This window comes from Lepidochelys olivacea (assembly GCF_965140295.1).
Source record: "Lepidochelys olivacea isolate rLepOli2 genome assembly, chromosome: 4".
NCBI classification, from domain to species: domain Eukaryota; kingdom Metazoa; phylum Chordata; order Testudines; family Cheloniidae; genus Lepidochelys; species Lepidochelys olivacea.
This window is the reverse complement of record NC_140414.1, coordinates 80908509-80919139: the sequence shown is the minus strand read 5'-3', so window position 1 is coordinate 80919139 and position 10631 is coordinate 80908509. Positions and strand designations below refer to the sequence as shown.

The following is a 10631-nucleotide window of genomic DNA, read 5'->3' as shown; positions in this document are numbered from 1 at the left end:
TGAAGAAGGGCAAGCATAGTACCTCTCTTTAAAAAGGGGAACAATGAGGACCTGGGGAATTATAGATCAGTCAGCCTAACTTTGACACTTGGAAAGATACTGGAAGAAATTATTAAACAATCATTTTGTAAGTGCATAAATGATAACAGGATGATCAATAATAGCCAGCATGGTTTTGTCAAGAACAAATCACCCCCTTCCTTTTTTGATAGGGTTATTGGCTTAGTGAATGGGGAAAAGCAGTAAATTTGATTTATCTTCATTTTAATAATGCCTTTGACACAGTCTCACATGACAGTCTTATAAGCAAACTAGGGAAAGGTGGTCTAGATGAAATTATCATAAAGTCCAATTGGGTGAGAAGTTATCAAAAGTTCACTGTCAAACCGAGGGAAGATGCATATAGTGGGGTTCTGAAAGGATCTGTCCTGGGTCCAGCACTATTTAGTATTTTCATTAATGACTTGGACGAAGGAGTGGAGAGTACGCTTATAAAATTATATAACTGGGAGAGGCTGGGAGCACTTTGGAGAATACGATTAGAATTCAAAATGGAGAACTGGTCTGAAATCAATAAGATGAAATTTAATAAAGACAAGTACAGAGTACTGCACTTAAGAAGGAAAAAAATCAAATGCACAGATTCAAAATGGGGAATAACTGGCTAGGCAGCAGTATTGCAAAAAAGGATCTGGAAGTTATAATGGATCACAAATTGAATATGAGTCAATGTAGTGTGATGCTGTTGCAAAAAAGGCAAGTATCATTCTGAGATGCATTAACAGCAGTGTCATAGGAAAGATATGGGAGGTAACTGGTACTTGGCACTCATGAGACTTCAGCTGGAATACTGTCTCCAGTTTTGGGTGCCATACTTCAAGAAAGATGTGAACAAATCGGAGATTGTCCAGAGGACATCTACAAAAAATAAGAGGTTTAGAAAACATGACCTGTGAAGAAAAGTTGAAAGAATTAAGCATGTTTAGTCTAAAGAAAAGAAGGCTGAAGTGGGACATGATAACAATTTTCAAATATATAAAAGGTTATTATAAGGAGGGCAGTGATCAATTGTTCTCCATGTCTGCTAAGGGTCAGATAAGATGTAAGTGGCTTAGTGCACAGCAAAGGACATTTAAGTTAGATATTAGGAAAAACTTTCTAATTATAAAGATAGTTAAACATTGGAATAGGTTACCTAAGGAGTTGGTGGAACCCCCATCATTGGAGATTTTTAAGAACAGGTTAAACACTTGTCAGGGGTGGTGTAGGTATACTTAATCCTGCCTTAGCACAGGTGGCTGGACCAGATGACCTCTTGAAATCCCTTCCAACCCTACATTTCTATGATTCTATGAAAGGCTCTATGTTAGATTGCCAGTCCCATGAGCTATCCATTCTCCTATATTTATTATGGTTAAAGTTAAAACTATAGGCTCAGTTAATCATTGCCTTGCACTTTGTGTAGTTACTTACCCAGTAGAAAATGAATGCAAAATCATATGCATTAGTGTTGTTATGGATTAGGTTAAACCTCACTGAAGCTTGGATGTATAACACCCACCTTTCCTTCAGGATACAGGACTTTTTGCTATCAGAAGCAATAAGAGCACCCCCCAAAATACAGGCACCTGGTAAGGCTTGAGTAGAAGCAGGACCACATGGACCAAGGGTTTTCCTTGCAGACTGGAATAGCAAATGCTGGGACATTGATTGGTGGAGCTGGGTGCATCTGTACAGGTGAAAGAAGTACCAGGAAGCCAAAGACGCAGCCCATTGGTCGTATGACTCTGATAAAAAGATGAGAGAGAATTTTGGGAACAAATGCAGGCTGGAAAGATGCTTGAAACTGTTAGCAAAGAAAATTTCTCTTCATTTTTGATTCCTGAAACAGGACTTCACATTTATTGTAAATAAACAGCGTTACATTAAAGAAATACTGGACTCCATCATCAGTTTCTTTTCCTAACTAAAATGACCCATAGGACCCTGAAAATTGGCTAATTGTATGGGTCAAAAAGAAGTAGCAGTGTCAATGACTACATGAGGTGCTAGAAAATGATGATGTGGGTCTCTTGCAGCTTTTCCAAATATCTTAGCACTTATTTTAAGTAATAGATAAACAGATCACCTGAACACACACTTACAGAGTCAGATTTTCCACTACCTTGCCCCCTTTGCAGTCATTTACCATTCTGATCTGGTAGCATTTTACAAAACTATGTGCTCAATTTGCATAACTTTAAATGATTACATAAGGGAGTAGAGAATCAGGCCTGTAGTGGTAATTGGAATATAAACATCTTTTCTATCATTTTCAATAACTATGTGCATGGACAAGCATGAGTTTGTTGTCAAAGTTAATACAACTAGTATCTGTAGGTCAAATTCTGTCCTCATTTATCTTGTGCAAGTTCATTGGTTTAATTGATAATGACCTATAATAAAAGTTCCAAATCAGTGTCCCTGGAAGGAAAAGCCAATGGGATACACATATATACAAAAGGGTATGGGAAGAGTTCAGTTCAAGGTGTATTTGTGAATGCAAATAGACAATTGTGGCTTAGTTTTCTCAGATCATGCTTTAAATACCATTAGCATAATCTTTCCTACAATCCAGAACATTTCTTCATTCTGAAACAAAAAGTAGGAGAATTTTCCCTCCGTTGATACTCACACCTTCTTGTCAACTGTTGAGAATGGGACACATCCACCCTAATTGAATTGGCATTGTTAGTGCTGACCTCCCAGTCAGTAAGGCAACTCCCATCTTTTCATTTCTGTGTATTTATACCTGCCTATGATATTTTCCACTGCATGCATCTGATGAAGTGGGTTATAGCCCATGAAAGTTTATGCCCAAATAAATTTGTTAGTCTCTATCGTGCCACAAGGACTCCTCGTTGTTTTCACAATGAACCTGCTCACCTGCCCCAAACATGTCTCAGCTTGATAAAACAGAAAAGTTTGAGCCCATTTCCCTGGCATAAGTGACAAAACTTGTTTTGATTTCAGTGGGAGCAGAATTAGGCCCTGAAAAGTAGGACAGAGGTCCAGGCTGAGGGAAACAAGAAAGCTACTGGCACACAAATTAAATGGTGCATATTTACCCTGTCACTTTACAATAATGACAATGTATCAGCATGAGCCTTTTCCATTCTGTGACACCCTTTTCCATACCTGGATCATCCCAGGATCCCTCCCCATCTAGTGGGAAGCAACCTTCCACTTGGCAACAGGGAAGGGCAGGGTGGTAGTGGCACTCAGGCTGAGAACTCCTGAGTGTGAGGGAGAGGTACATTGGTATCTACACGAAGCGGGGAGGAGAGTATGGGGATGGTAACGCTGTCCTGGAAGATGACTATCGTTTATGCTACACTTAGTTCCAGTGCCAGAGGGGTGACCAGTGCAAATTGTTGGGGGCCAATGAATTTGCAGCTGATTAGAAGGAAAAGGCTGCGTGAGACCCTAGGGAGGACTCACAGTCTGCTCCCCCCCTCCCCAGTTCCAACCCACCAGCAGAAAGGGGCTGGGTAGCACAGGGGGGCAGCTTAAGACCATGCCAAAGCCAGGGGGATCCGCGCGTCCTTCTGCGTTGCTTAGACCCTGGCCCCTCGCTTGCCCTTCCCGCCCCTTCAGTCGCCCTCCCACAGGCTCTGGGGACAGTTTGGGGGCTGCGGGAAGCGAATGAATGGGGCAGGTGGAGAGGGGGAGGGGTTCCTGGGCCAGCCTCTGGCTCGCCGGCGCCCGGGGCGGGGGGAAGCTGCCTGGGGCCGGGCGGAGGCGGTCAGTGGAACCTGCCGCTGGTGCTAAAGGGGCCGGGAGGAGCGGCCGGAGCGGCCCCAGGGCTGGTACGAAGGAGGAGAGGAAAGAGTAATGGGTGAGTCACGATGGGACCCCCTCTCCTTCCCGGGCGAGCCCAGGCTCTCAGCGGCTGGTGCCCGGCCGGGGCTGCGCTCCGCCGCTGTGGGCGCGCTGCACCGAGCTCGACTTTGCGTGGCAACTTTGTGGCGCGGCGGGAGGGGAGGGACGCGGCTGCCCTCGCCCCGGGAAATCTCAGCGCCGCCGCCCCCTTCGCGAGCGGGACCGACGGGGCGGGCGGCGGGTTTGTTTCTGGGCAAAGCAAGTCCCGCCCTGCGGGTTCCTTACAGCTCGCTTGTGAGCAAGCAGCTTAACGGGGCTGTTGTGGGTTGTTGTCTCAAAAGTTGTTGCAGGCGCGGGGGGAGCTCAAAACGCCAATGCAGTGTGTGTGTGTGTGTGGGGGGGGGGGGTAAAGCTGCTTCGGGTTGTTGTGTATTCATTTACCTGGGCGGTTGCTGAGCCCTCCCCGAGGGGCTGGGGAAATGGTGACTCGGTGTCTCCTGCCAATTTTTGGTCCTAGCACCCCGGATTTCACTGCTGAAATGCTGAACAAGTCTAGCCTCTTCTGTCACAGCAAAAAATAAATAAATAAATTAATTAAATAAAAAAATCCTGGAGCCTGATTTCACAGTGCTGCAAAAACTCTCGTTCGGCACTTGAATCCTGCCACGTTTTCGGCACAACCACAGAAACTGCCTTCAAAAGAGACGTGTGCTGCTGTTCCCCCAAAACCAGATCTGGACCCGATACATCTTAGTATAAGAAAGCTGCAAAAACTCTAATTAGTCATCTGTAGCCTGCTGGGTTTGACTGGCTGCACATCCTGCAGTTCTTCCAAATACATAAGCAGCTTCTCCTCCTCCTGGATCCTAACATATTCTGATATAAGTCCTTTCAAAAAAGAGATGGGGGCAGATGTGCATGTTGCAACTACTTAAAGCACTGTTGACTTTGCAAATGCTAGAAAAGAAGCACCTCAGCTTGTTCTCTACCTAAGCAATGGAATTTCTGAAGTGGGGACCAAAAATTGGCCCAATCCAGCCAGATCCAGGGTTTGCAGTAGGGGTGCACCATGACCTGGATTTTATTAGTGTAATAGTCTTAACGTGTTCTCTGTTGGGCATAAGAATTTGAAGGAGGGACTAGGGCCGAAACTCAGAAGTATCTAGGTATATCCATCTTTTGTATCTTTTCCGTTTAAATCATGGATAGTTACTGAGTCCTTCCTGTGCTCCCACTGCCTGTCCTATCTCAACCCCTCTCCACTTACTACTTCTGCCTACGTGCGTCCAACCATCTACCTCTGTCCCTTAACCCCCCACTACCTCTTTCACCCTCCCTGCTAGCTAGTGCCTTCCATCTCTAACCCTACCTTCTTGCTGTTTCTCTCCCCACTACCCAGTTTTCTCTTAGCTGCTCTTCTTTCCCCTTCACTTCTGTTTCCTTCCCCCAGAAACTGTGAGCTGCTACCTTGCAGTCTAAGTATTATCCTGGGGCTGAGCATAGTGTCATGACGTAACACATACTGCTGGAAGGAAAGCAGGGGTAAGTGACTTCTCTCTGTTTGCAGTATTGTTGTAGTGTGTTGATCCCGGGATCTTAGAGAACCATAGTGGGTGAGGTAATATCTTTTACTGGATAAACTTCTGTTGGTGACAGAGACAAGTCTTCAAGTTTATGCAAAAAGAAAAGGAGTACTTGTGGCACTTTTGCGAATACAGACTAACACGGCTGCTACTCTGAAACAAGTTTATGCAGAGCTTTTCTTCTTTCTTGTGTGAAGGAAGGGATAATGCCCATGAGCTGTGGGAATTTGGAGTATTCCATTGCCTTGTGAGACCTACCCTCAATAGATGTATGGAGAGTTATAAAGCAATTTGACTTGCATTTCACACAGAACTCTCATTTACTTTTTATTCGTATGTCAGCAGTACACTCACACTAATAAGGCTGAAACAACAGTATGCAAGCAAAAAATAATTTCCATTAAATATGGTGTCATATTTGTCTTTGTTTCCCTGATTACACAGTTGTGTAATATCATCTTGATGTCTGACTCACCTGTGGAGGCCAAACAATCGGGTGAATATAATTTGTAATGGACCAGACTCTGAAACTGTGACCTTCATCTTTGCAAATTGGGAAAAGTTATAGCTCTTACATGCAGTAAAAAGTATATTAATACATTGTTTTATGGAAATCAAACAAAAAATTAATTCAGTGCAGTAGGGTGAAATCCTAGCCGCACAGAAATCAATGGGAGGAAGGATTTAACTGAAATATTCTTTATTGTGAAGGGTATTACAACTCTTATTTTGGTCTGTTTTTTTTTTAGGTGTTTGTTCAACATGTGTTGGCATGGGGGAGAAAAGCAAAACTTGTTCTGAACTTATATAAAATAAATCTAATCACTGTATGTGGGTTTTGTTTTATTTTTTCTTCATTCTACATAAGTTTTGTTCAGGCAGAAAGGCTTGAGCTGCATCCAAGCATATCCCGGAACTGGTATATGGGAAACTGAATAATTGCTGACTGTTGACACTAACTGAGCTTTGTGTTGCTGAATATAATTTTCTGAAATGCTGTCTATACAGAAATTTGAAGCAGGATTAGTTTTGTCACTGCTTCAGACTCTTATCTAATCATCATCTGAGACTGGAGGGACCAGCTATCCGCCACTGAGTCGATGGGAGTTTTGCTGTTGACTTCATTAGGAGTAGGATCTGGACCTTATTTCATAGTGATAAGCACATCTTTTTTTGGTCTGGATTGTGCAAATACTCACATGCTTAACTATTCACAAAAATAGTTTCACTGAACTTGGTTACATAAACTTAGGTACGTAAAGTTACATGTGTGTAAGTGTTTGCAGGATGGAGCCTCAGTAAATGTATAATTGTAAATCATCATGAGCAGGGCACATGCCTACAGTATGTAAACAAATTAAAACCCAATGAGTCATTTGAACACATTTAGAATAAATGGAGGACCCAGAAACCAATCTTATCTGAAATAAGTCCCATGAGAGACTGATTGTTGAATTTTAAACATAGGCTTTTATATTTAACTAAATTTTTTTCTTGTTTGTAAAACATTTAGGTAGCTTTCAAAACATACAATATATACACAATAGACTGGAACATCTTTTAGCAATTTAGCTTGTACAAATATTTGTATTTTTAACAATGTTAAAATGTATATCATGTTAATGCCATTTTTTGGTATGTGCATTATGTGTAGGTTGGGTGCTACAATGTATTTGAAGGTAAGTTTGGTAAATTATGAACATTTCTTGTCAGCCAAGATGTTTACAGATGTGACATTGATATTGGATTTCATTATTGTCTTTGATGTTGTTTTGCTTGTTTAAGAACTGTAGAATTAGGCCCCATTAGATCTTTCAGAGTTAGAAATTTCCTGCCTTTACTGCTATGATTTGCGACAGAGAAGACACGATGGTTCAACTAAAATGAGTGAATACAGTTTTAAAATGGGGGTCGGGGAGGGATGGACACTGTCTATTTCCTGTTGTGGAGTGAAGCAGCCTGACATTGCTAATGCAGTACCAGCCAAAATTGGCCATTACCTGCTGAAAGGGGTAAAGAGACTGAAACAGTCTCATCCTGCTTTTTTCTGGAAGCCCTTTGTGGGTCTTTGGCTTTGTGTGTTCAAGGGATGATATGAATTGAGGGTGGGGCCACAGGGATAACCACACTTCATTATCTCTCATCATGCTGTACAGAGCCTGCTGAAATTTACTGCATAAAAAAAATAGGGTTACCATATGTCCATATTTTCCTGGACATGTCTGGATTTTTGATTCTTAAATCACCGTCCGGGAGGAATTTTTAAATCTCTAAAAATGTCCGGGATTTTGCCAATATTATTTTTCCCCAAAGAAGAGTTGATCATTCAAGAAAGAGAGTGAATGTTGATCACTCGAGAGTGTGCCCACTTTTTCCCCCTAGCTCCCAGGGCTCGGGCTGTGAAACAGCTGTTTCGCATGGCTGGGAGGGAGGGGGAACGTGGCGCGGTTAGGGGAAGATGCAGGGCAGGGGCAGGGATTTGGGGAAGGAGTCCAATGGGGCAGGGAGGGGGCAGAGTTGGGGCGGGGACTTTGGGGAAGGGGTTGGAATGGGAGTGGGGAAGGGGTGGGGAAGGGGCGGAGTTGGGGCGGGACCACCCCCCCCTCCCCCGCATGGAGTGTCCACTCTTTGGAAAGTCCAAATATGGTAACCCTAAAAAAAAACACATGCTGAAACAGCCTGCCGAGGTTTTGATAAGTGGCCACACAAGTCGTGGCCACAGGTGGGTTTTCGTTGATTTAAGGATTTCATACAGTCACAGGAGTGAGGCTAAGGAAATATTACTCCTATCTCTACAATGAGCTCTTGAATTTTTTGGTCACCCTTAAGCTGCAAGGAACTTAATTATTGTATCACATCACCAGATATGGTAGATGAAAACAGCGAGAGTTTTTAGTCTTGGGTATTCTGCTGTAATTAAACATATTGAATTTCATTCCAGAACTAATTTTACAGAGTAAAAGGGAACTTTGTTAAGATACAAACCATTAGCAACCACCGCTTATTCATGTTTTTGAAAACAAACCATCCTGCCAATAAATTCAAAACAGAAATGTTTTAATTGTTGTTGGAAAATTACTGAATAGGTGCATAAATGCAAAGTGAGAAAGCATGGTTATATTCTCCTTTAAACTGCATCAACAGATATGCTTATGCAGAACATGTGTAAAGACCAACAAAGAAAGAATAATTGAATATCTGCAGACAGAGAAAAAAAAATCTTGTAATGACTGTTCATTTAAGACCACAATTACTACTATTTTTATTTCAGAGCTAGGAAGCAGACACTTGAGTGTGGGGGTGCGGAAGGGGACTGGTGACAAGTTATCAATAAGGGACAGATCCTGAAGTTCTTTACATAAACAAATCTCTTATTAAACTTAAAAGCAATTATGTGCATGGAAAGGCTATGGTTCAGAAGGATGCAAGGATTTATGTATTGTTTGTTTAATGGAAATTATCATTCAGCTGCAAGTCAGTAATCAACAGCATCTCTGCAGTCTGGCTGAGAGAGTTCCGTTTCAGTAAAAAGTTTTGTGTCATTCCACACCAAGGACCATGTGCTTTCTTGCATTTGTGTGTGGAGTGTCCATTGATATTAATGAGTTGAATAAATTGAATGACTTCAGTATCAGGAATCCTTATAAATCCTTAGTTACAATCACTTGCCTAGAAACACTAAACTTTTGGGGTTGGAGCAAGAAATAGGATGTGATGAATAACTATGTCCTGATTACATCATCATCTCCTTAAGGCTGAGCCATTTTGGGAGTGGAAGCATTCTGCAGTCTACCCTTAGAGACTGGTGAATCTTAGCAGGCTCCAGAATGTTCAGAATTTATTTATTGCTCATCCATTGAGTCTCACTGTCACTAGTCTAGTAGAACCAGTAATTTGTGAATCATGATAAATATCGCATTTGCACTATATCCTCATCCCTTATACCTCTCTCCAGCATCATTCATAACAATACCATGGTGTACAGAATACACGTTCTAGGGAATAAAGCTGGAGTACTTGTGGTCTTTAAAGCTCTGAATGGTCTGGGATCTAGTTTTGAGTGTGCACCTCTCACCTTTATAACCATAGCAGCAGTTGGCTGGGAGGTTCTTGTTTTCTGCTCCTATCTTTGAATACTCTGTGACCATTGGCAAGACAGTTTAATTTAGAGGCCCTTGCCTTTGAAATTTGCTCCTCTTGGCAATGGGTCATCTGCTTCTGAGGCAAGGCCTGCTTATTTTGTGTATTATTTGGTTGACTGTTGGTTGATTCTTTTATATTCGACTTACGTTTTAATTTCTGTAACTGTGCCAAATTGTTACAAAGGTAAGTACGAAGGAAATAATGAAAGTACAAAGAAAGGGAGGAATGAAAGAAAGCTAACAGAGCATTGACATTCTATTGAATCAGCTCATGTTTTAGATGTCTCCCCAAACCAATCAACATTGGAGGCCATATTTTCATTAACTGTTTTGTGAGCTCCTAACTCATAACACCTTCATAATAACAGAAAACATATTTTTCCTCTTTATATACAGCCCTTTCCTTTACAGGCTAAGAATAGACACCTCTGCTTCTGTACTTCTCCAGTCTCCTCGCAAAGAAATGGATCTTTATTCTGAACAGTTGTACTTAAGTCTGAAAGGAAGTATCAGTTGACTCAAGAAATATATTTACTTCTGTTCTTTTGGCCACATGTAGAAACCAAATCAGACACAGTCTTTGACATAAATGAAAGTGACAATTGATGTGCCTCAGGGGAAGATTATAGACTTAAAAAATATTTCCTGTGAATAATTAATAGGATTTCTTTGGTATTCTGTCCTGATTAAGTCATGAGCTTGATAGCCTGTTAGGAATGTGAGGCACTCTCAATTTGCGTATGTAACTCCAAACCTCAGACAGTAATTTTCAATTTCTTAATATAGTGTTCTCCTCTCACCGGTTAGCAGAATGCTGAAACTGCTGTATGAATATATTTCATATTTTGAATATTTTGTGATCAAGTAATTATATTACTTCAGTAATTTCTACTATTTCTCCTTTCTTTGGAGTAAAATGTCTTTGCAAGAAGGAATAGCTAAACTAGAAGAGAAAATTTAAATTGAGGTTTTTCGCTGGTGGTGGTTTGAATTACCAATGAAGACAATCCTCAGAAAGGGAGTGAGTTAGGGTTTGGACTATATA

At 41.7% G+C, this 10631-nt stretch overlaps 1 protein-coding gene across 1 annotated transcript in view; it reads left to right on the top strand.

Moving 5' to 3' along the window:
• The first annotated feature begins 3778 nt into the window (after window positions 1-3778).
• Window positions 3779-10631, top strand: part of GPM6A (glycoprotein M6A) — a 352328-nt gene continuing 345475 nt past the window's right edge. The window contains exon 1 of the mRNA XM_084627081.1: window positions 3779-3877. Within this exon, the coding sequence (XP_084483207.1) occupies window positions 3874-3877 (4 nt within the window). The 5' untranslated portion in view covers window positions 3779-3873. The remainder of the gene's footprint in view (window positions 3878-10631) is intronic.